The sequence below is a fragment of the Epinephelus lanceolatus genome, chromosome 5 (assembly GCF_041903045.1).
Source record: "Epinephelus lanceolatus isolate andai-2023 chromosome 5, ASM4190304v1, whole genome shotgun sequence".
Lineage (NCBI taxonomy): Eukaryota > Metazoa > Chordata > Actinopteri > Perciformes > Serranidae > Epinephelus > Epinephelus lanceolatus.
This window is the reverse complement of record NC_135738.1, coordinates 36694955-36720173: the sequence shown is the minus strand read 5'-3', so window position 1 is coordinate 36720173 and position 25219 is coordinate 36694955. Positions and strand designations below refer to the sequence as shown.

The following is a 25219-nucleotide window of genomic DNA, read 5'->3' as shown; positions in this document are numbered from 1 at the left end:
AATCTGTACAACATGAGCTAAAGGTTATGTAACTCAATAAATCAATTAATTAATTAAACACAATATATTTTTTACTAAAATCTGACACTTTTCTCATCAGATTTTACAAATAAAAAAACAAAACATCCAAAAATCCAAAAGATTTCTAGATGTACAGATAAGAACAAAATATTTCTTAACATGTAAGTTATTTATCTACATTATTTAGGTTTTGAGAGTGAAAAGGTGTTGTGATGGATTCATCATCGGTTCCTCACGCAGTTTTGCACCACATAATGTAGTGCGATGACATTAAGCATACAACATGATGACACGAAAGAAAGAACCCTGAGCTTTCTGCTGCAAATAGAATGAATGTTCTAGCTATCATGGTTTTTATTCAAGATCAGTACAAGATTATACAAACCGCAATCTCCTACTGCCATTACAGGAAATTCCCAGGGAGACTTTGGCGTAATTACAGCGAAATTCTACATTTGCACCACATGTTAAGTAAGGTAATGTAGAGTTGTAAGTTTTTATTTTAGATTCATATATTTGCAGGATTATGCAAACAGCCATCTCCCATGGCCGTTACAGGGAAAAGCCAGTGTAATCATGGCAAAATACCACATTTGCATTGCACATACTGTAAGGTAATGTTACGTGAGCTCATGATGTGATGACGGGGACAACAGAAGTCTTTGCTTGCTGTTGCTAAAAGAATAAATATTCTGGCTATAATGTTTCTTATTTTAGTTCTATCTAAACAGAACCATGGAAACAATAACTGCAGGAGGTCAGTTTTTAAAGGTAAAATGAGATTACAGCTCCTCTAACATGACAAAAACTCACTATTCTGAATTTGGCTGCTTTATGTTTTAATATACACAGCTATCTGATGTGTTTTAATGCAGTCTGTCCATTCAATGATCGATGCACAGGATGTTAGTGATTTGGTACTTAGTCTTTGTCAGAAGCAACAAATTAGATAGAAAGCCTAGTTAAAGGTCAGATGTACAGGTTATACTGGAAAATCAATGTTTGACTTGGACGTCAATATGTGCCCCTTCTGATGCTGATGAAGAATAACTGGATTTGTTCTTTATGGGCGCACACACACTCACACACAAATTAGGATGCTACTGCTCTTGGTCTTTGGCTCAAAAATCGCTGAAAATTAAATTGAACAAAATGAGCTGATTCATCTCTGATGTCAGCATCTGCATGCCTGCAAGCACATAAACACACATTCATTCACACATGTGCATACACACAAGCAGAGCTGTCTAGGATCTGTGACATTCTGACTGCATGATGAGACCTCTGACACGGCATCATCATTGTTACGATGAGCCTCGGGTGTTAATGATGTACAGCTTATGATATCCCCAAGGTGAAACATATGAATCCTGCCACATGAATTCACACATTGACATAAACAAATAGGCAGGTACTCCCACAAAGGGTTGCAAACAGCTCTCCACAGATAGTGATATCCTCTTCCCACACACACACACACACACAGACACACACACATGCGCACGCACTCACGCAGCACACTTTAGTTTTCAGACTACAGAGTACCGCTACTCTTCTGAGCACTCAAATCAAGCCTGCGGTCAGGATTATGGTCACTTGTGCTCAGCCAATGAAATTAGAAAGGTGCTCTAAAGCACTCCAATAAAGCATAAAGAGAGCGTGGACAGTCCATCTTCTCCAATTATAATACTAGCACCTTCTCTCCCTCAGGAGCAGCGAGCCTTTATCTACCAGCTTCTCTCTTGATGTGTCTTTAATAATCACTGACTCAATCTAACTTGATCCCTCTCCTCTGTCTTAATCTTTTTTGTCCTCCTTTCTGTAGCTTTCAGTGTGTGTGTGTGTGTGCAGAGCTTCTTTAAGGGCTTCTTGAAACCTTTAACAAATTAGACCATGGCAGACAGTGTGTGACAGTGTCTTTTCCAGTCTTCATAAATCCTGGTCCACCCTTGCACCCAGTCCCCTCCTGACAGAGAAGTCTAAGTATGTTGTTATGCTGTCGAAGGTAAGCAGCACAAACACCACAAAGCAGTTTGTAACACAGGCATTATACTGAAAATTTCTAGTCTCAAAGCTAGTGATGTCAATGGTTAACCGTCAACCAGTTACCTGCCGAGAATATTTTTTGACCGGTTACACTGCTCTTCAGATTACACACAAACACTGGGCACCAACCAGGTCTGGTGGGAACCAGTTAACAGCATGGCTCATTCCATGATACGACATCTGGACCCAACAAGGTTGCTGTGAAACATTTTGGGGTTTTTTTTTCTTCAAAATGAATCGGTTAGTTACTTGTTAATGTCGGTTCACCAGTTGGTTACTGGTTAATGGGTGTTGGGCTATCAAAAGCAAAATCAACCAAAACGGACATCCCTGTCCAAGTCCGAGCTGAAATAACCCTGATGACATCTCTACGACTTCATGGGGGTTATTTTTTAAAAGGAATTGGGACACATATATTTTATACAACTGTTGTTACAGGCTGAGTAGTATTTTTCATGACCAATTTTATGAACTTCATGGGTAAAATCTGTGTACTGCACCTTTATTTCACAGTACTACACATTGAATGTAAGCAAGACAGAATACTGTGCTTGCAGTATTCTCATTTTCTCAGTAATTTCTACATTCCTACAGCACAAAAGCAGGAATATTTAAAAAAAAAGAGGACTCATTTAAACCTTAGTCACCTACTGTAACACAATGCAAAACACATTTCCAGAATATAATCACTCATCAAGTCATTCACTGTCCAGTCAGATGTTTACCCACCATTATAAGTTTGTAGGTATAAAGTTTTTTTTTCTACTGTATACAATCTACACAGCAGTAAATGTTTTTAATTAAAACACAGTTAGGCTAACACATGCTTTACGGATTCTCAGGAAGTGTTTTTTGCTCTTGCACAAACTCATTGCCCATAATAATCATGTTTACGCAGTAATCCCTTTGTTCCTTATATTGAAAATAATTCTTCTGTCACTGAAAATGTAAATTACATGTTGTTTAGCCTATTTGTGTACTTCTGATAGTAATGTTCTCACTGCAGGGACTGTATACATGGCAAACTAGTGACAGGTTTGTGTTGTTTCAAAGTATATTTTAATTCACATAAATTAAGTGAATTACTGTATATACTATCCAGTTTAGTTTCTTTTTTCTTCAACCTGAGGGAGGTGCAGTCAGCCATAGGAGTTGGTTTAATTAATAAAAAAGGAAATATTTTTTTGGGCTGGTTGTGAATGATGTGAACAGAAGGAATACCCTTATATAGTGCGTTAATAATTAATATCACTTGTTTAACATGAATGTTGATACATTCATGTTAAACTTCCTTCCCACCCACAGCCTTGTGTACAAATATATGCACTGTACAAAGGGGTATAAAGAAATGTGTAAATAGTTGTAATTCCTTGTAATATTATATTCTATTTTTAACGATGCAGTTTGGACTACAAAAGAACTGAAATGTACAGTACTACAGTAGGAGGACCAAAAGCAGGCATGAGAGTTTGTTCCTCTGGCATTGAAGATCCCATTACACGAGCACCAATCAACAGTATAATATATCTGCCTGGCTGAACATGGTGGAAGTAAATAAATCACTGCCAAGGCTGAACTTTAGCTGTATAGATGAATATACCCTGGCAGAATCAGGTTAGGCTACAGGATCCCTCATTACTCTCTGTGAAGAACAGTGAGACAGTTACACACATAGCTGTGTGGGTAGCTGATTTGTTGTTTGTACAGTAAAAAGATGCAAGACTTTTAAAACAAATAAAAGTTGTATGTTACAAGGAGGAAGCCCTTCTGTACATGCGCGCAGATGGCACTGGGGATGGGGGGGACATGTCCCCCCCAGATTTATAGTGACCCCGATCTGTTCTCCCCACTGTCCCCCCCCACACATAGGTAAAAAAGAGGATCAATGTTCCGTTAGTTAGGCTAACTTACATTGCAGCACAAAATTGAAATGGCAGTGGCAGTAGCCTTGTCAGTGATCAATCCACATTACACCGATTCAAGAAGGGGAAAGGCTGGAGCAGATCCTTGCTGAGTTCGGAAAGCAAGGTGTTCAATTTTCCACGTAATTCTCGGTTAATAACACTGCACAGCTGATCCATTGATAGCGTGGTGTTTGTGCTACGACTAATGGTACATTCACTTGTACTCGTAAGTCGGAGTTTTGAAGTCAGAAAAGCATTGAAATCTAGCATCTACAAGCATAAACGTTGGGGTTTTTGTATCATTTCATGAACTGTCCATTTTTTTTCGAATTCCATGTTCCATGTCCCAGTTATTAAACTGGGAAGCGCTCAGTTCGGAGGTTACATTGTTCGGAGCTCTGAATTCCGACTTGCAATGTAAATGTAACGCACCATAAGGCACGATTCTCGACCCCGGGGTCCTAAGAGGAGCTGGTAGCTGTGTCTGTGCCTGTGGTGGTAACCATATCATATACAACTGTCTAATGACTGAGCTGGTGATTTTTCTGCCACATGAAGCCAGAGAATATTTGTTTTGTAATGTTGAGTAGGGTAAATTTGTTTGGCTGCAGAGGGAATTCTTGTTTTATTTTATCAATTTTAATTATTATTGGAAAAATCTACAAAGAAAACAGTCATACTTACAGAGGGAATTCCTAATATTTCATTTAAAGTGTGAATATCATTTCACATTTCATGCTATGTAGCCTATACTTACTTATTTTTATTTATGTGAATCTGTTGTTTAAGTGTTTATACTTCCGTTTTCTTACACATTGTTATGTTTATAATCATTTACATGAAGGAACGAGTGTGAATCATTTCAATTTTATTTTATTATTAATTTTTGCACATAGGTTCTTTGCTTTTTTGTCAGAATACAGTTGAAGTTTCTGTGCTGAGATTCTTCATCCTGCTGAGATCAGCAAATGTTTAAATAAAACATATGCAGAAGACATGAAGTTTTGGTGCGTGATTGACATACCAGACAAATAACAGTTTGATCATGTAAGGCTAGTGTTGATCAGGTAGGCCTTTGTTCACCGATGTTCATTCAGTCAGAAAACAAACTATTCTAATGTTTATGCAGCTTCAGTACATATATACATACATATATATATATATATATATATATATATATATATATATATATATATATATATACACACAAAATAACTAATTGAGTTGGAATCATTTGCTGATAGCTTGGTCCCCCCCAGTTCAAAAATCCCATCTGCGCCCCTGCTTCTGTACAGAGTTTGCATGTTCTCCCTGTGTCAGCGTGGGTTTTCTCTGGGTACTCCGGCTTCCTCCCACAGTTCAAAGACATACAGGTTAATTGGTGACTCCAAATTGTCTGTGGGTGTGAATGTGAGTGTGAATGGTGGTCCGTTTCTTTAGCCCTTTCTAAATAGGAATTGTGTGAATTTGCAGGAAAGCCCAATCAGTCTTCTTTCAGCATTGGCAGTATAAAAACAAAATCGGGGAGTGCGGCAAAATGCCGCTTACCTACTTTTGTTTATACAGAATGTGCCTTTTTCGGGGCAATGGGGGGCGTGAGCAAGTAACAAAACGTGTAGCTGAGCGTGTGACATAAAAAGTGACGTACTCCGAGGGAAGCCGCGGCTGGTTGGTACTTAGGCGATTCTCTCGTAAGTTGGCCTGTCCTTCACCGTTACCGTCATCTGACGGTTAATGGCCTCTTCGTTTGCGAGGGCAAGGAGGGCGCACAATTCCTTGTCTCCCCAGTTGCTCATCTTTATTGTGTCTTTCAGGTTTGCGTTTCCCTCTTGCTACTAGCTGCTCATTCCCGCTATCAGCTGTTTCCTCACCACCACCAGTGGGTTGCACGTGCGGCGTCATCAGCAGCTCCTCCCACAAGTCATCAACAGCCCCTCCTGTGGCAGAAGGGCACCTCATTCTTTTTAAACCAAAAAGGTTCCGCCAATATGTTTACACCTACAGTATGTGACGGAAAATTGGGCACCTCAGATCAACTCGCCAATCTGGCTCTGTGTGTCTAAACGCTTGCAGCTTGCCCGCAAAGCGGCCCAACATTCGCAGAAAATCTGGCAGTGTAAATGGGACATATGTGTCAGCCTGCGATAGTCTGGTGACCTGTCCGACTGCCTCTCACCCAGTGTCACCTGGGATAGGCTGCAGCCCCCCCGCGACCCTCAGGAGGATAAGCTGTTACAGAAATGAATGAATGAATGTTACAAGTGGCACTGTCACATGAATGGGCTTCTTATCAATTGAATTGTGAATCTATTGTTTCAAATGTTGTACATTCAACAGTCTGTATTTTATTTGAATTTACTGACATTATCCCACTGTATAATGTTGTGCATTTGTAACTTCACTCTGACACAGAAACACTTCACAGCACTACTAGTGACGGTGTACAGTGTTAACCTCATTTTGTACCCTTTTTTTTTTTAAATGTGGGTTAAACAAACAGAACCAATTCTGCCATACATTGTCACATGTAATCTATCTCATCATCTCCTGACAGATTTGAGCTTGCATTTTCTACAAATGGGTCTCCACAGTGTGGTGACATGATCTCCTGCACCCAAAAATGTCATCAAAACTTTCATTAATACTAGCCAATCCAGGAAAGAGGCAGGAAAAAAAGGTGCAGAGAAAGCCAAAAAACTAATTACGACCCCAAATCAACAAGATGCAGATTCTCACAGAACTACTATAATCACATGATCTGTGTTTGGCAAAATATGGTAGGTAATTTGCAGTGGAATTTTTACATGAAAAATGACAGACATGGCAGGTTCACATGGGATTAAGGTCCTGACACCATCTCTGCAATTACTACCAATTGTCAGAGGTTCCCCAGGTAATACTAGTCCCGTGTGAACAGGGCTTTTTTTTTTTTTGCTCTCTCATCAAACAATCTAAAACACTTGAATAAGTGAGGGCAAAACCAACATTCTAATAGTAAACATTCATAATACACCAGCAAAAACTCTAAACAAAACAGTATGCCTACCTCACCTGTGTATGTTCGTCCCTGTAATACGTTTAGGAGCTCCCACTGACTCAGTTGACCAGACATATCTAGAGTCATCGATCTCACTTAGTCCCTAAGGGCACATGAGGGGACAAGTGCTTGTTATAAGGCACCATTTGTCATTGTTGGGAAATGGGAATCTCCTTTACTGAATTAACTGCACACATACACACACTGCATATGCACATGCTGACCCCATTCATCAAGGCCCCAATTACAGGCCAAGCAGACTGCAGTCAATAGTATCGACTGAACCTTTAGGAGCTGCAGGTTACAGTGTCTCTGAGATCTTTAATGTCTTTGTCTCCAAATAATCTGCAGCTGAGGGGAAAGAAGGTGCGTTTGTGTAATAACATGATGTCCAAAAGCAAATTCAATTTATCCACAGCCAAGCTGGGGAGTCTCTTGACACTCCAGAACATTAGGTACAATATATATGCACCAATAGAGCAAGAAATGAGGGAACTATCTATTGGCATATATTCAATATACAAATGTAAACATCTCAGGAAACAAAACATTTAAGTGGGTGGCTGACAGCACATTGAGCCAGATGTTATTACTGGATGGTTCATAACAAGATAAGAACTGATTATTGACCTTCCTCTCTGAGAGTTTCCTCTAATTATGCTGCTTAATTTCTCCTTTGATTTTCAAATACAAACAGCCGCTAACTCTCTATAGCTTTATAAAGCAAAGTTCTTACGCTAGTTAGTTCTTAATACGTAGAAGAAATTAAACAAAAAACACTTCAGAAAAGTGTTAAAAGCCAGTTGTCACACCAGGGTGAAACTAATTTGCATGCCTTTGCTAAATATGTGATTCTAGACTCTTGGTGACGTAGTAATTATTCACAGGGCTAGTTGGTAAACTGCTGTAGCTGCACAAAGCTAACTTCAAACAATTGAGCAAGCCAAGTTAGTGCTAGTCAGTTAGCTCTCCTATTTTCTCTTTACCTTGTTGTATACTCTCCACTGGCATAACTTTATTCACTGAAGAGTTTTCAAATAAGGGAAAAGCTTGTCAGCTGCTAGAAAGTTTGCAGTTAGCAGGCTCATTAGCTTGGTTGCTAATAGAACAATAACTTCAATCAGTTTATTAAAAAGATGTATTTGTACCATTCAACATTCGAACCAGTTAATACAAATAGCACTGCATTAACGTCATGTAACATCATATAACGTCACGTAATGTCACAATGCTGGGTTTTGGTCCAGACTCCTGTCTATGATTTGGTTTAGGCAACAAACACACTTTGATTAAGGTTGGAGTAAGATCGTGATTTCAGTTAAATGTTAATCAAGAAATGTTAAAAAAAAATAAGGATGCTGTGGTCACTACAAGTGAACAGTGTATTGCAAGACTGTCTATTTCAGCAGAAAAAAAGAATACATGACTGTGAACATTTTGATGTGTTCAGTAGCAAAATTCCCTCATTATGGTAACAGAAAATGGAATTTGCTAGGTATTATATTTCACTTAAAAATGTACAGTATACGCTGTTTCCGATAAGTTGCATGTAATTTCTAGGAGACAGGGCTCACATTTGTGCGACAACCACGCAATGCTGTGTTAAGAGGTTGTTAATGTAAGCCTATTTCTGTCAGACCAGGCAGTATAAATGGACGGTACAACTCGGCTAATAAGGTGCGCTAGCTGCCTTGATCTTGGAATCTCTGGTTTTTCATTCCCTCAAAAGCACTGCCAAGACAGCTTGCTATTGGTCAATGGTGGAGAGAGTTGCATAACTTACTCTCCTGCATTGAATCCATTAATTGTGGCAATTCAATTGAAATCAATGTTTTAATTGCTAGTATAAACAGGCCTTAATTCTGTAATTTGTGATTACTTTTTGGGTACCCTTTAAATTCTTTTCTTATGAGTTTACAAAACTTGCTGTGGCAGTGGTGTTAGTAATTAACAATGGCAAGACAACACACACCCCATAGAAACAATAAAGGCAATGAGGAACCGGAAAACTAGGATCCCATTTATATAAAATAAACTGTTAATGTCACAGAAGCATCATGGGACCATAGAGCTAAGGAGAAATGTAGGGTAGAGTCGTGGAGGATTCGTTCCTGAGCCAGCAGAGGTAAATGTGGTTTCCAGAGAGGGATTTTAATTAGGCTACTGTTTCAGTAATTAATGCTGTGTAGATTAACAGTGAGGTGCTATGTTTTCAACATGAATCCACACAGATGTGGAGTCTTGGAATCTTGAATCTATTAAAATTAACAAAGGGGATTTGCCAATTTAAAAACAGTACACTAACAAAACTAAGAGAATAGAGTAACAAGTCCTGGCACTGCAGACCCTGTTAGGACTGGGTCAGTGCTCCAATGATTGACACTTCACAGGAGGAATACTTTATTTTTCTATAAGCATCCAGCCCAGGAGTCTGTGTACGGTACAGACCAGTACATATGGCCAGTGGTGGCTGGGGGCTCACTCTGTGCCAGGAGCCATGATTAATGCACGCAGACTGGACCAGCGAAGGGTCCCTGCTTGTTATCCCATGGGAGGTAACCTAGTTCTGCTGGGGACAGTGAGAGAGAGAAAGAAAGAGAGAAGAAACTTCACATTTCTTTAGACCTCCCTCACAGATGCAAAATGTTGGGACAAACCCACAAACAGAAACTTGCACACATGCACAAACAAAAACTGTGATTGTTTCGTTTTATATTGGCAAATACAGTAAATGCCTTATTCTGACATTGAAACCAAGTTAGGGTCAATATCACTGTGACTAAAATTCAAGTATCACATCTAGATTTTTGGTCAATCATTTAATATGTTTATTATGTAAAGGCATAATTTAAATAAAGCAGCTTTTTGTGACTACAAGAAGTAGAAGTTGACTTAAAGGGATTGTTCAGGTTTTTTGAAGTGAGGTCACATAGAGTATTTATCTATAGCCAGTGTGTTATATAAAGGAGATTTATGTCACTCAGTATGGAGAAGCAGCAGGAGTGCCACAACAGAAGCAAAGTAATGTACTGTGGATGGGGGCAGCAGCAACACTTATTTTAGCCACCTAGAAAAAAAGTCCCAAAAAAATCAATATCAGTTTTAGTGTACTCTATATTGAGAATATCTTTACTGCTTTACCCTGCTGTCAGACAGGCTTTTCCAATGGGGAGGCAGTTAAAAGCTTCAGTTTCCCATCCTCCGCCTTCTCTCAACAAAGCCACCAGACTCCATTGACAAAAACGGTAATTCTGGGTTGCTGAACAGTGGAGCCACTGGTCTACTGCTGCCTTGTTAGTTTTTGTTTTGTGTGACTTTGGTGAATCTGAAGTAACCATTTAAAGTGAAATTCACACAATAACACAAACAACTACACATAATAACGTAAAAGACTGATTGAGGCAGTGGTAGACCAGCAGCTTCTGTGTTCAGCGATGTTACATCACTGTTTTTCTCAATGGAGTCTGGTTTTAAAGGGAGACGTAATGGCTTCTGTTCCCTGTTGGAAAGTGCTGTCTGATGGTAAGCTAAAGCACTGAAAATATACTAAATATAGCGTACACTTAAACTGATATTGATGTTTTTGTAGGTGGTTAAACAACATCTGCCAACATCTGCTTTAGTAATACACTGACTATGGAAACATACCTCATACAACCCCACTTTAAAAGATCCAAACTATCCTTTAAGAAAAAATGCTATGGACACCAATGAGGTCCCTTCTTTTCCTCTTTGTATAAGTGTTTTCTTATTATCACATCATGAAAATTGCTCACTCAAACTATCATTTTTATGTGCACAGTAAAAATAAATGTATTGATGAAAGACTGTAGGGGAAGAGGACAGATGGAGAGTTGGGGCTCCAGGATTGAGGATTGGAGGGTTTCATTTTAAGAGCAAGTGCTTAACCAACACTGCCAGCATCATGACTGCAAATACTTGGGTGCTTGTGTGCGTGTTCCTTCTCTTACAGTAGAGTACTGATGTGCTAACCCTGGCCCTCCAGAGTGGGAGAGGAACCAGATAATGGCAGTTCTCTCTCCACTAAGACAGTGATGGCTACACAACTATCATAACCCTCCTTAATGCATGGATAACCCAGAGGTTACAGACACAAAAATTTGTATTGAAATTGATATTTGTTACCTCCTGTGTGGTTGTAATGTCTTCATGATGTGTTCATCAATTACATTACAAAATTATTTGTTCCAAATGACAAATAAACAGAACTTTAAATGCAGTGAAAGGAAATGATGTGCCTTTTCACATCATTCAGATACATTCTGAAAGAACGAAAGGTAGGGACAATATTTTGACGAAATACAGTACAGGCCAAAAGTTTGGACACACCTTCTCATTCAATGCGTTTTCTTTATTTTCATGACTATTTACATTGTAGATTCTCACTGAAGGCATCAAAACTATGAATGAACACATGTGGAGTTATGTACTTAACAAAAAAAGGTGAAATAACTGAAAACATGTTTTATATCCTAGTTTCTTCAAAATAGCCACCCTTTGCTCTGATTACTGCTTTGCACACTCTTGGCATTCTCTCGATGAGCTTCAAGAGGTAGTCACCTGAAATGGTTTCCACTTCACAGGTGTGCCTTATCAGGGTTAATTAGTGGAATTTCTTGCTTTATCAATGGGGTTAGGACCATCAGTTGTGTTGTGCAGAAGTCAGGTTAATACACAGCCGACAGCCCTATTGGACAACTGTTAAAATTCATATTATGGCAAGAACCAATCAGCTAACTAAAGAAAAACCAGTGGCCATCATTACTTTAAGAAATGAAGGTCAGTCAGTCCGGAAAATTGCAAAAACTTTAAATGTGTCCCCAAGTGGAGTCGCAAAAACCATCAAGCGCTACAATGAAACTGGCACACATGAGGACCGACCCAGGAAAGGAAGACCAAGAGTCACCTCTGCTTCTGAGGATAAGTTCATCCGAGTCACCAGCCTCAGAAATCGCAAGTTAACAGCAGCTCAGATCAGAGACCAGATGAATGCCACACAGAGTTCTAGCAGCAGACCCATCTCTAGAACAACTGTTAAGAGGAGACTGCGCGAATCAGGCCTTCATGGTCAAATAGCTGCTAGGAAACCACTGCTAAGGAGAGGCAACAAGCAGAAGAGATTTGTTTGGGCCAAGAAACACAAGTAATGGACATTAGACCAGTATAAATCTGTGCTTTGGTCTGATGAGTCCAAATTTGAGATCTTTGGTTCCAACCGCCGTGTCTTTGTGAGACGCAGAAAAGGTGAACGGATGGATTCCACATGCCTGGTTCCCGCTGTGAAGCATGGAGGAGGAGGTGTGATGGTGTGGGGGTGTTTTGCTGGTGACACTGTTGGGGATTTATTCAAAATTGAAGGCACACTGAACCAGCATGGCTACCACAGCATCCTGCAGCGACATGCCATCCCATCCGGTTTGCGTTTAGTTGGACGATCATTTATTTTTCAACAGGACAATGACCCCAAACACACCTCCAGGCTGTGTAAGGGCTATTTGACCAAGAAGGAGAGTGATGGAGTGCTGCGGCAGATGACCTGGCCTCCACAGTCACCGGACCTGAACCCAATCCAGATGGTTTGGGGTGAGCTGGACCGCAGAGTGAAGGCAAAGGGGCCAACAAGTGCTAAACACCTCTGGGAACTCCTTCAAGACTGTTGGAAAACCATTTCAGGTGACTACCTCTTGAAGCTCATGGAGAGAATGCCAAGAGTGTGCAAAGCAGTAATCAGAGCAAAGGGTGGCTATTTTGAAGAAACTAGAATATAAAACATGTTTTCAGTTATTTCACCTTTTTTTGTTAAGTACATAACTCCACATGTGTTCATTCATAGTTTTGATGCCTTCAGTGAGAATCTACAATGTAAATAGTCATGAAAATAAAGAAAACGCATTGAATGAGAAGGTGTGTCCAAACTTTTGGCCTGTACTGTATGTGTATCTTAAATTACAATATACAGTATGTTACTTAGGGCGGCACGGTGGTGTGGTGGTTAGCCTCACAGCAAGAGGGTTGCCGGTTCGATCCCGGGCATGGGAGCCCTTCTGTGTGGAGTTTGCATGTTCTCCCCATGTCAGCGTGGGTTCTCTCCGGGCACTCCAGCTTCCTCCCACAGTCCAAAGACATGCAGATTGGGGATTAGGTTAATTGATAACTCTAAATTGTCCGTAGGTGTGAATGTGACCGTGAATGGTTGTTTGTCTCTATGTGTCAGCCCTGCGATAGTCTGGCAACCGATGTCAGCTGGGATAGGCTCCAGCCCCCCCACGACCCTCAAGAGGATGAAGCCGTTACAAGATGAATGAATGAATGAGTATGTTACTTATTCATATTGCAAGAGTGAAGTGGTGATAACTGTTTATTGTCTTGCTTTGGAAGAGAAAATATGCCAAAGTTGCTCAAGGTGAACAAATGATATGCCAAATTGGGAAAATCCAGTAGTTTGCATTGCTGATTGCAGACTATGTTACGTAAATGGAAGATTGATAAGGGATTATATTTAGAAAGTGGACTCCTCAGACTTGGACACAGGAGACACGACAGCTATAGTTCACAAGTTGGATGCCTCAGAGGAGGTTCTAACCCATTTATACTGACCTTATTTAGCTGAGAATGCTGTTAGAGTCTGGAAGGTGTTCAAACAATATTTGTGAACCAACAAGTTTAGTGAGTGTGTGTGTGTGTGTGTGTGTGTGTGTGTTGAGAGTTGGGAGTGTCATCCCACAAGGGTCTTTGCATTACTGTAGTTAGCGATGCAATAACAGGTTAGAGCTGGTTTAGTGCTGACCCAGCTAACAATCATTTCCTGTCTTTGAACTTAATTACTTGATGAGGAGCAGCTGTGTTGTCAGCGTACGGTTCAAAGTCTCCCAAAAAATCAAGCTGAGCAGTGGCCACACTCCAGACAGCAGGGGTAGGTTCCCAAAACACTCTTTCTGATATGCCAAATTTGAGTCCTTTGATACAGTTTTCAAGGGTTTCTTAGCAAAAGGAAAGTGACATAAACTCATACAAATGATAAGATATATATGCATAGTAAATATCTTGAAGTAATGAGACATGTATTGGTTTAAAGGTATCTCAGATTTTAGTGTTGTAATGATTAAGTGGGTGGTAATGTTGAATGGAAAACAGAAAAATGTCCAACTGCTTTACCATTCATATTCATTTATATTTCGAAGGTTATGATATGTGACTGATGTACAGTAAGGTAATTTACAAGACATGTTAATACCAATGCGAGCTGCCTGGTTACAGTTTGTGCAGTAGCGGCACAGAAGCTCTCCAACAGTAACTAGTGGGACTAGCCTTAGTTTACCTGGAGTGGCAAAGTAGTCACTTAAGGCACTTTCATATAAGGTACAAGTCAGTCGAACTGTGCCTGAGTACGATCCCCCCCACCCCTCTTCCCAACTCCCAGCTGCTCATCTTTCACATTAGTAATGTTGTTCCGTACCCAAGTACACTTAGGTCATCAGCTACGTGACATCTGTGCTACAGTGTAGAAAAGGGCGCCGCAAACAGACACTATTCCCCCTGGGATCTTCATCAGTGGGGACCAGCTGAGCAGCGAGGCAAACCTCTGTTTCCCTCTGAGGAGAAGCTGCTGAATGACGTAGGTGTGGACGTTTCCTATCGCCTCTCTGTCAGCTAAATTTATTCTCTCAGGTCTATTTTGCAAGTGTTGGTGGTGCTTGTTGTGGTTGGCTTTGGACAATGGTCACATGTGTGAGTCAATCATCAAGATGGGAAAAACAACTCACCAGTCTGTAAACTCTGCGCCCCTGCAACTTTGCTACCTTGCCAGGTCTTAAAATGTAAACATCAGTAAGCATCGAAGAAGCCATTGCACAGTCAGTCAGTAGAAAATAAACTGTACGTCCTCCAGGATATCAGGAACTGTAATATCAATTTGAGGATTCAAAGGCTCTTTTTCTATATGCCAATCTGACAGAACAGAGGACTCTGGTGAGAGAAGAAGAGGCGTGTGCTTTACGGTGAATAAGGTCTGGTGTGACAGTGGAAATGTGAGGTGTTGTCCCGTTCCTGCTGTGGTTCACTACTATAGCCCTTTCAGAGGCGGCTACAGTGTGGTGCTGCTGGTATTCTGGAGAAGCAGAACATGGCTTAGGGTTGGGATGTGTGGACATTTAAATTATTCCAAAGTCATCTGGAAACATGAACAATTATAAAGCAGCAGTCAACAATGTAAGAAGACGCAAAAAAGGACTAAACTACAGTGCACAAGTTAAAGGAGCTGACGGGATCACATTTCACTGGAGTTGTACTTTGTATAATTCCATGTGACAAATGATGGATGGATGGATAGATGGATGGACTGATTGATTGACTGATTGATTGTTGGGTTTGGAGCTCTCTGCCTTCCTTCCAACTGCAGGTTTGGACAGCAGCAAAGCTGAACCTAGGACTGGCCGCTGCCATCTGATATAGAGGCATATGTATTAACTAGAGACTGTTCTATAACTTGTTAAAACGCCTTGTAGTTGCGTTTAAAAGCAATCCACATGTTCTGCTACAGTTGGTGTTCACACCTGATGCATACCCTACATACACACTGTATAATATCATCTCAGTAACAATACATCACTATAACTGAAATGAAAAATGTACAGCCTGTATTCAGGCCAGGAGTCTTTTTACAAGGACATATAATGTATAGCTGTTTTCATTCCTCTGTCCAAGCAGTTCAACAAAGAGAAAGCATATGAAACATTGATTAAATTAGCAGTCAAGCATGCTGGCCTCATTCTTTATGTAAATACTGCACAGCCTCAAAATTTAGCTGAACCTTGTATCGTCAGCCTCGACTCTCTTGTTCACTCAAAAGGTCTTATTGTGTTCTGGAGAACATTTTGTAATCAAAGGATTTGACACAAAGGAATTAGTGTTTTCCAAGGCTGAGCAATAAACACACAAGAAGACAGCAAAGTGTTCAGTACATTTCATTAGTAGTACAAAATATGAAACCAAAGGTGGAGAGAGTTCCAGTACTTCTGGGGGACTGGTGATCATCAGCAGGAGCCCAGTAAATGCTCTGAGGAAATTGCAGGTACAAGATAAACACTCCAGAAGTGCCTCAGAGACACATTACTGAATAAGAAGCCTTCTACTGACTTCAAGTAATACACTCAAAGACTCATGTTTTTATTGCTAAAAGCCTATTTGAATGTGTCATTGGCTCCATTACTGCACTTGCATAACTGCACAACTCCACAAACTACAAATTTAATAAGGACTAGGTTGCATGTTTTGTAAACATTTTGCCAGTATTTCTGCTGAACCTACTCTAAGTTAAGTACCACTACTAAGGTTTTAAACTTTGTCTTGTACACAATAGAGCAATGCTTGGATGTGGTAAAGGTGTCTTAAGCTCTGTTTCCACCGAGCAGTACAGTACGGTACAGTTAAGTTCTGTACGCTTTTTTTCCTGTTTTCACTGTAAAAAGTTGTGGATGGTTCCATTGGTTCTATACCAACCCCATTTTAGTCACCCCTCTGTTTGGGTATCTAGAACACAGATCTGGCACTAAAGGGTGACGCTGTGAGCAGTGCTGTCCATTGATTGGTCAATAGAGGACGGTCACTCTGCTCAGGGCCGAGGTGTGGCTGATTTGAGGCTTATGTAACCTCAGTAACCTTAGAGTTTTATATACATTAGTATATTACTATTAGTAACTGTACCTATAAAGTAAAAGGATGTTTTGCTGCCTCTTACAGCAGCTGTAGTCTGAGGAAAAAAACACTTAATTCACTGGGCCGACTGCTGGCGACTTTTAAGGTGGAACGTTGACTTATGTTACTGAATGTGTGAGTTGATGAAGTGAAACAGTCAGCACACCTTAAATTTCTATGTGACAACTTTGACCATTCCTTTAGTTTTTATTGTCTCTCTTGGATGACATACAATTTTAGTAATGAGTGGGTCTTCAAGCGTTTATGCATATTGGTTTCGATGGGATTATGTGAACTGCATTGACTGTACTCTAATCCTCACTTGTAGAAAAAAAAAGCATGGCTGTTCCTGCGGGCTCCGGCAACACTAAACCCCTGAGCTTGCCTTGGAAGAACTACATGCACAAACTCGCTATTTTTAAATATCCCATCGAGAGAGACCCTCAACCCAGCCTGTTCTGTTTTGTTCTGAATATGTTGGCATGCAGCCTCGTTCTGTGGACGATAAACGAAGCGCAGACAGATAAAGGAGGAAATACAGTGAGTGTTTGACTGAGTAGTGAGTGACAACAACTCGGCCCAAATGAGAGAGTACAAGTTGCGGTGGAAACACTAGGTGGACCAAGGGTCTAGGTAACTTGTCTGAAGGGTTACATTGGTTCCATACCGAAAGTGCTTGCTGGAAACGGGGCCTTAGTAGGCGGCTATCGGAAAACAATGAAAATCACCTAACCGGTATTGAGAGTTTAAAATCTGAGCAGCTGTTTAAGTAACTGTTGGTCTGACTGGGATTGGTCAGCAACACCTGTGAAAGTGTCATCAATTAATGTAATGCCTTACTCATTGACTACTCTCCCACTAGCTCATGTTGTTTGTGGCATTGTTGTATAGGTATTTTCAATTTTTTTTATTTTATTTTTTTAAATAATGGGTTTTGATGTGTTAGCTTTATATTTATAGTTGTAAGAGTGAGTGACTAAGCCATCCTCAAAGCCTGAAGCTCAAAGGTAAAAATGGAGACTTGTCGTCTTGGGATCCAGCACTTTGTAACCTAATAACAAATGCTGGCTAGGGGTATTAAGTAGGTGGGGCAATGGCCCCTTCCCTACTTTCTACCCCTCTCCCTCCAGCACCCTTACTCTGACCTCACCCATTTTCAAACTCAGCCTTCATTTTGATCTCATCTACATACCTGTTAAGTTTAGCGAGTGTATCTTGCACATTTGTGATGTTATCACGATAACAAAGATCTGTTGACAGGCAGACATACAGCTGCCAAGTAGACAAAACCACTTCTGTGGTAGTTCTTTTTACAATAGGTATCACCAGGACCGCATTTTGCCACAATGACACACATACACACAGATTCACAAGGTGAAAAAAAATACCAGATGATGTCCTGGGTGGTAAAAAAAAGAAAAACAGCAAGGGGATGGACATTTGTTGTTTTGACAGCACTGACATAGTGTTTATACTGTCTGTATAGCAAAACAGCACAATAGCAGAGCAGCAGTTTCAGTGCATCCTATGTGTTGACAGACGGTGCATTTGGGCACAGTATTGAGTGTAATTTACATGTGTTTTGGCAGCACTAGTGCCCAACACACAATCATGATGTAGTTCTACGCTTATAGCGTGAATGAAATACAAAAAATTGTATGGACTGAAATAAAAGTGCATCTGTTCCATGAGCTGGATGACTGAAAACATGGCGGAAATGTTGTTTTGTGTTGCCTCAAGACTTGATATCAGGGCTAGGGCTCCAACAAATAATCGATTAGTTAACAATATTAAATAAATCGCCATCTAGTTTGATAATCGGTTTGAGTATTTTTTTAAGAAAAAAAAAAAACCTTCTTAGATGTAAATATTTTCTGGTTTATCCACTCCTCTATCCACTCCACCTCTTGTGGACAAAACAAGACATTGCAGGCTTCATCTGAAAACCTGATCAACATTTTTTTTTTTATCATTTTCTGACATTTTATAGACCATACAACTAATTGATTTATTATGAAAATAATCAACAGATTAATCAACAATGAAAATCATTACTTGCAGTATGTTACTTCTTTATACAATAATGAGGAAAATAAAAAATTAAAGCATAAGACAGTGAACACAACAGAATTGCAATCAAGCAATTTATATAATAATAGGCTCCTAAGCTATTAAAAGGGAACAAAACCTAAATTAAGAATTTCAATATAATATGTCCATGGCCGAGGAAAGTTCAACCAATATTTGTGAACATGAGCTACTCTCTCTCAAAGTCAGAAACCAGAGAACAAGTCTCAAACTTGTGATGTCATAGGATATAAAGCCTGGGGCTGCTCCAAAGACAATGGATGAGAGACTGATTTGAAGACCCACAGAATTATTATTATTATTTTTATTATTCTCAAATGGGCTTTACTGTATTGTAGTGTTCTCAGGTCTGAAACAGAAAATGAGCCCATATACTCAGAACATTCCCCTGGGTGCTCTCAGTGTCATCTAGAACATCCTTTGTGATTTCTAAATTTCTTGAAAGTTTTCTGGGAAAAAGAATAAAGTCCTGTAACTGAAATTACTCCATTTAGACCTTGATAAATGTTTATTCATCATTCCATCATTACTGGAAACTTCATATTTGATTACATTTTGCACATTTTGAACATCCAGTTCACCTGCTATCCTCTTGACTAAAAGTCTCAAAGTTCCACAAGGTTACCAACTCATGACTCACTATTTTACCCATAATTAGTTCTAATTTATGGAGCAGCTCCAGACTCTATGACATCTGTACCCTATGACATCACACATTTGAGTGTAAGCACTCTAGTTTTTGAATTTGGAAGAAGGCTGTTCATTTTAACAAATATTTTTGGACTGTCTTAGACCACAGGAATAACATGGACGAACTTCAAAAATGTGTGTAGTTCCCCTTTAACCTCATGTGCAGTGCTTGGGTAGGTCAGTTTTGTACTGAGTTGAATGTGACAACTTGAACTAAAGTCAGACTGAGGTGATCCTAATCAGCAAAGTTATTCCTGATTTCAACCTCTAATTCACATCTCTGGTTATTTTTAGGTCAGCAAATCTCCATGCCCAGAGCGTGTACCAGCATATACAAACTAGTACACTGCTGATGGTCTCTTTTTTAAAATTAGATTTCCATTTAATTTCATTCTATTTCAGTGTGTGCAGGCTTTATAAAAGACTGTTACTGCATAGTGCTAAAAAAGTTCAAATGGAAATTGTGGGTGTGTGTGAGTGTAAAGAATTGTCTCTCTAAGTCGTGTATTTATGTCTAGTCCTGTTTTGACAGATACTGAAAGTGTTGTTCTGGGGTTAAAATCTTGCACAAAGCACCCATAAACTATTCTGCACTTTTAAACTGGAATCTTGCTTGTTTATGTATTCTCATTCCATAAACATTTTATAATGCTCAAAAGCGCAATATACTGTCCACTGATACTGTTTGACCATAAACTGAAAAAAATTCTATTCCAAATTGAGACATATCAGACTGCAATCAATTCAAACCATGAGGAATTCCCTCGTAGGAGGATCTAACTTTCTTACTGAGTTTCTCAGTGTACCAGTGCTGTAGATTTATCCAAGTGAATAATGTAATATAGACAGTGTCGCTGTGTCTCTGTCAAACCTACCCCAGTCTTATGTCAGTGTAGATCTGGGTCACTACCCCCAAGTGTTTCCTACTGCGTTCATTAAACATTAACTGTGTCTAAGTATATTTCTATGTCTCTGCCTCTTGAAACCACAGATGAGTTCCACTTGGAGGGGAAATGAGATACATGTCAATTGATATATATCGCCTGGTGTGAAGGATGGAGTTTCTTTTGCTCATTTTGAATGTTTGAGCCGATTCTGAACAGACTAAAGAAACTGTCCTTCTTTAGTAGGCTGGTATGGATACTGCTGCTCTATAACCTACCATAGAACTGACCAGAGGTCTAGATAACCAAATATCTTCTATCACTGACTGATATTCTTTTTGTTTACAATAGCTAAAAACTCTGAGGGCGTCCATCATTTTGATGGAGTAGAGCATTGAGAGCAATCTACCATAACTTTAAGTAATTCTTTTATCTCATATACATGACCTTGTTGCTTAGCTGGCTTTAGCCGAAGAGGTTACTTTTGGATTACCTCTTTGCTTTAGCCATCAGGTTGGTAGGCTATCACTACATACCTTGCAAAATATCACAGCAGCTGAGTTTCTGAAATTTCTTTTAAAAGCCCAATAATTATTATGGCATTGATGAATGAGGTGAAAATGTAGTGCTGGTCAGTCTAACATCTGCAGTGAGCACAAGCTAAAACAGCAGCAATGACTAACACATTATGGTCCCAACAAACTCGCACCAACACCATCAAGGTTCAACTGTGTTTGTGGGTAGACACTCAAAAACTGTCCCTGGTGCAGAGCTCACACTCCTGCATCAGTCCCATGATGAACAGAGTGAGAGCAGGGCAAAGACAGCCTGAGTGAATCAGTACACTGTATGCAGCTTTACAATGAAATAAGGGTTTTATGTATTTTAAATAGTAAAAAATTAGTTAAGTAATGTTCGACAATACCTCCACAGCCAAAGCATTAAACATTCGCTGTTGATTACTAACATTACTGAAGCTCCAGAGCCCCAAAAAACAGAAACAAAGAGAGACCGATGAGAGTGAAGATGAAGGTCAAGCAGGTAATAAGCTAATAATGATGTTTATCAGCATGCGGCAGGTAAAATTAAAATGAGGAGTAATTTAAGATAATGATGGAATTTTTACAATCCTGTCTGTCAAAATGACAGACAACAAGAAAGTCTAATGTAACCTCTGGTATTGACAGTAATAACTGGAAAGCTTTACTCAGAAATTTAGCATCAATGGTGTAAAGGGGAAGAAGAGAATATCATATATGGATGTAATATAAGGAAAAGGATAAAAGTTGGTATCTCACCGAGGTTACATATTGTATGTCCCGGCACAGTTTTGTCTCCCGGGGAAAGTCGGCCAGATCCAGGAAGTTGTCCACCACCACTTGGCCAATCAAGTCATGGCGAGAGAACCTGTCAAAGTCGTAGACGCTGAAGTGCAGCTTACGGCTCGTCAGCTCGGCGTACGCCACAGGAAAGAGAAACACCTCATCGAACACTGGGTTAAGTGTCTTGCGGTGCACCTTGGTCTGGTGCTTGGTTTTGCGGTCGGGCAGCAGATAGATCTTGACGTAAGGATCGGAGGTCCCTGAGAAGTCCTTGGCGGGAAGGTCCTGGGCCTTGTGGATCTTCACGATCAGCTGCTCCAGGTCAAAGTCAAACTTCAGGACAAAGAGGAGACGCCCACAGCTGTCAGTGCGACGACCATCTTCTACGTCCACCGAGCGCTGCTTGTAGAGTTCTGGTTTGATTCGGCCCAAACCAGAAAGAGACTCTTGGCGCTGAAACTGAGCTGGGTTGAAGTCCGGATTGGACAAGTTCATCTGACGACGGATGGAGTTGTGCCTGTAACAAATTGAAAAAGTTGGACAAATAAGATCAGTCAAACCATTTTGATTGACATATTCTTTGTTAAACCTTTGTTTCTGCAAGGTAACTGCTGAAGCCACTGTGTTCCCATTAGCCTGATGTTTTTCAAGGGTTTATCTGCAAATTGCATTATTGTGCACTCAAGAAAATATCAGTCAATCTGTTGTAAGTTTCTTAATTTTAGGAATTAAAAACAACTTTGTGAAAGAAGTATCTCTGAACCCAGAGGTCTAGATCTCTGTAACTGTGTGACTGTGTGTGTACAACTGTGTTTAATCTGCTAGCACCAAAAGTTGGATAGTAGCTTTGGGGGACTGATGTGTACCGACCGTACAGACGACGTAGGCTCCGTAATCTGTCTCTGGACCCTGTCCCTCGCCAGAGTGTGGACCTGGTTTTTCTCCACCTTGGTCTGGGTCTCCAGGGGAATGTCAGGCGATGTGTGGCTTATCTTTAAGCCTGTCTCTGGGACAGCCACTGCCGAGGGGGGTCCTGAGGGCTCCTTCACACAGCCATCTTCGCTGTACTCTCTGTCCTCCCCGTCCACCTGCACAGCAGACATCAGTGTTTACACTGTAAAACATCCTGTAGAAATGTTACCTTGGGATGGGGAAATTGAACCTTGAACCTGAAGAGTTGTAAGAAGAAAGTTTATTTGGAATGATTTATTAATGATATTTGGAAAGTGTCTAATATTTTAAAACTGGTGGCTTTTGCAGATGACACAAATATTTTATGTTTGGGGGAGGATTTGCAGCAGCTATTATTGGTGGTCAAAAGTGAATTGCAAAACATAAAGTGTTGGTTTGATGTAAACAAATTATCGTTAAACCTGAACAAAACTAAGTTTATGATATTTGGAAATCGTCAAATTAAGCAAGAGTACATTTGGAAATTGAAAATGTTGAAATCGAAAGAGTTTACGAAATTAGGTTTCTTGGTGTTTTAATTGATCATAAGCTCTGCTGGAAACCTCACATCAAATATTTGTGCTCCAAAGTATCCAGAAGCATTGGAATACTGGGTAAAATTAAACACATTTTAGATCTGAAATCACTTCAAATTCTGTACTATGCACTTATTGATCCACATCTGTCCTACTGTGTTGAGGTATGGGGAAATGCATACAAAAGCACTTTACAAAAGATTTGCACTTTACAAAAAAGAGTCATAAGGATGGTTCATCATGCTGGGTACCTTGATCATACTAATCCTTTGTTTTTAAAATCGGGTATTTTAAAATTCAGGGACCTAGTTAAATTCAAAACTGTTCAAATTTTGTTTAAAGCCTGTAATAAATTGTTACCACAATTTAAGAAGGAATCACAATTTTTAAACATCCTACCATCCATTCGACTCTGAAAAGTATGTGCATCTCTGTCTGTGGTGTAAAACTGTGGAATAAACTAGATGAGGACACAAAAATGTGCATTAACTTAAAACATTTTAAACACAACTACAAACAATCACTTTTGGTCAGCTATAAAGAACTGGACTGCTAATTTTGTACCTTATACTTTTTTAGAAAGGATTTTATTTAGCCTTGTATGTTTATAAGCAGGGCTCTATTTCATATTAAAGATTAAATGTTTTAAATTTTTAAGATTCTACAGATTTATCAATTATGTATGTGCTTATATGACAATGTAAGGGGGGCTGAAAATGATAAGCTCTGCTTCCTTCAGCCTCTTCTCGAACTTGCACGTTATCACGGTGTGCCTTTTTTTTTTATCACATTTACTGCCTGTTTTATGCTTGTGCTTGTTTGAGACAAATAAAAATCAAATCAAATCAAATTTCAATAAAGCCTGCTGCTTCTATGATAGTTAGAGCAATGCAAATGTGCAGTAGTTCACATAAAAAGTGGCAACAATTAGCAGTTTACCAAAGGATTGCTCCTTTTTTTGGGTGGACTGGTGATCTGCTGGACTGAACCAGTGGTGCTGGAAATGGCTAACATTGTGGTAATATGTAAGTATGTCCCATGAAGCTACTATACTACAGCTACAAGTAAAGAAGAAGAAGTTTAACAAAGCTGAACCTCAAAGTAACACAGTGGGTCACATTCCTATTGATAACACAAGTATTAGACCCAATTCAAGTGGTACGTTTTTATAAATAGCGTGGAATAGTAGCTTGATGTGTCTGCTTCTCTAACAATAAGATACAATTACAATACAAGATACAACAGCCTCCCTTTAATGGGTTCTTAATCGGCTACTCAGCCACATTTCCACCGTTTTATCAGTTTTACGGGCTCTGTCTACTGCGGTCTTTCTATATCAGTTTACTTCTATTTGACCAAAGCGTGGTCCGAGGGCTAATGGTGGACCTCAATTTATACACTACTCAGCTACTGCGTCAAACTGCACCCTTCTAACAAGGATCTGTCAGGTAAGAAATGACAACTAATAGAAAGTTGCTGCAACTAGTGGCACCTTATGAGTGTCGCTGTAATTGCATTCGGTCTTAAATGCTAGTGCTGTTAAAATTAGCTATTTCATGGACAACTCACTAAGATGGAAAAATGCTGTATGGTTGAGGAGAAAAGGAGGTTTCAGGAAATTAACTCTTACTTCATCAGACCTACTGATAAGTGATCTGCCTTATCTGCAAACAGGCATATTCAGTGCTCAAGGAATTTAATGTTAAACACCATTATGAGACAAATTACAAATCCTACACCAGTTCATGGGTGAAGAGTGCAAACATGAGGTTGAACAGAGACTTATCTGCCCAGCAGTTAGTAGTGAAGATGTAGCACAGGCAGGTTGTTCATGAAATTGCTGAGCATGGTTAGCAGTTCAGTGATGGAGAGTTACTGCAGCCCTCAGTGATATGCTGACTCCCTAAATTGGCACTCAGTCGTTAAAATTTTGAGCACCCCTGATGGAGATGGGATCAGGAGAAAGCAGGTGTTGAATTAGAGTGTACTGCATGGCTGGGACGACACGCTTTGGAAAGAAAGCATT

The 25219-nt window shown here is 39.8% G+C and overlaps 1 protein-coding gene across 1 annotated transcript in view; it reads right to left on the bottom strand.

Moving 5' to 3' along the window:
* syt9b (synaptotagmin IXb) overlaps window positions 1–25219 on the bottom strand; it is a 72934-nt gene that overhangs the window by 14849 nt on the left and 32866 nt on the right. Inside the window, exons 3-4 of the mRNA XM_033635907.2 lie at window positions 22577–22794; window positions 21683–22223 (exon numbers count right to left, since the gene is read on the bottom strand). Coding sequence (XP_033491798.2) covers window positions 21683–22223; window positions 22577–22794 — 759 coding nt within the window. The remainder of the gene's footprint in view (window positions 1–21682; window positions 22224–22576; window positions 22795–25219) is intronic.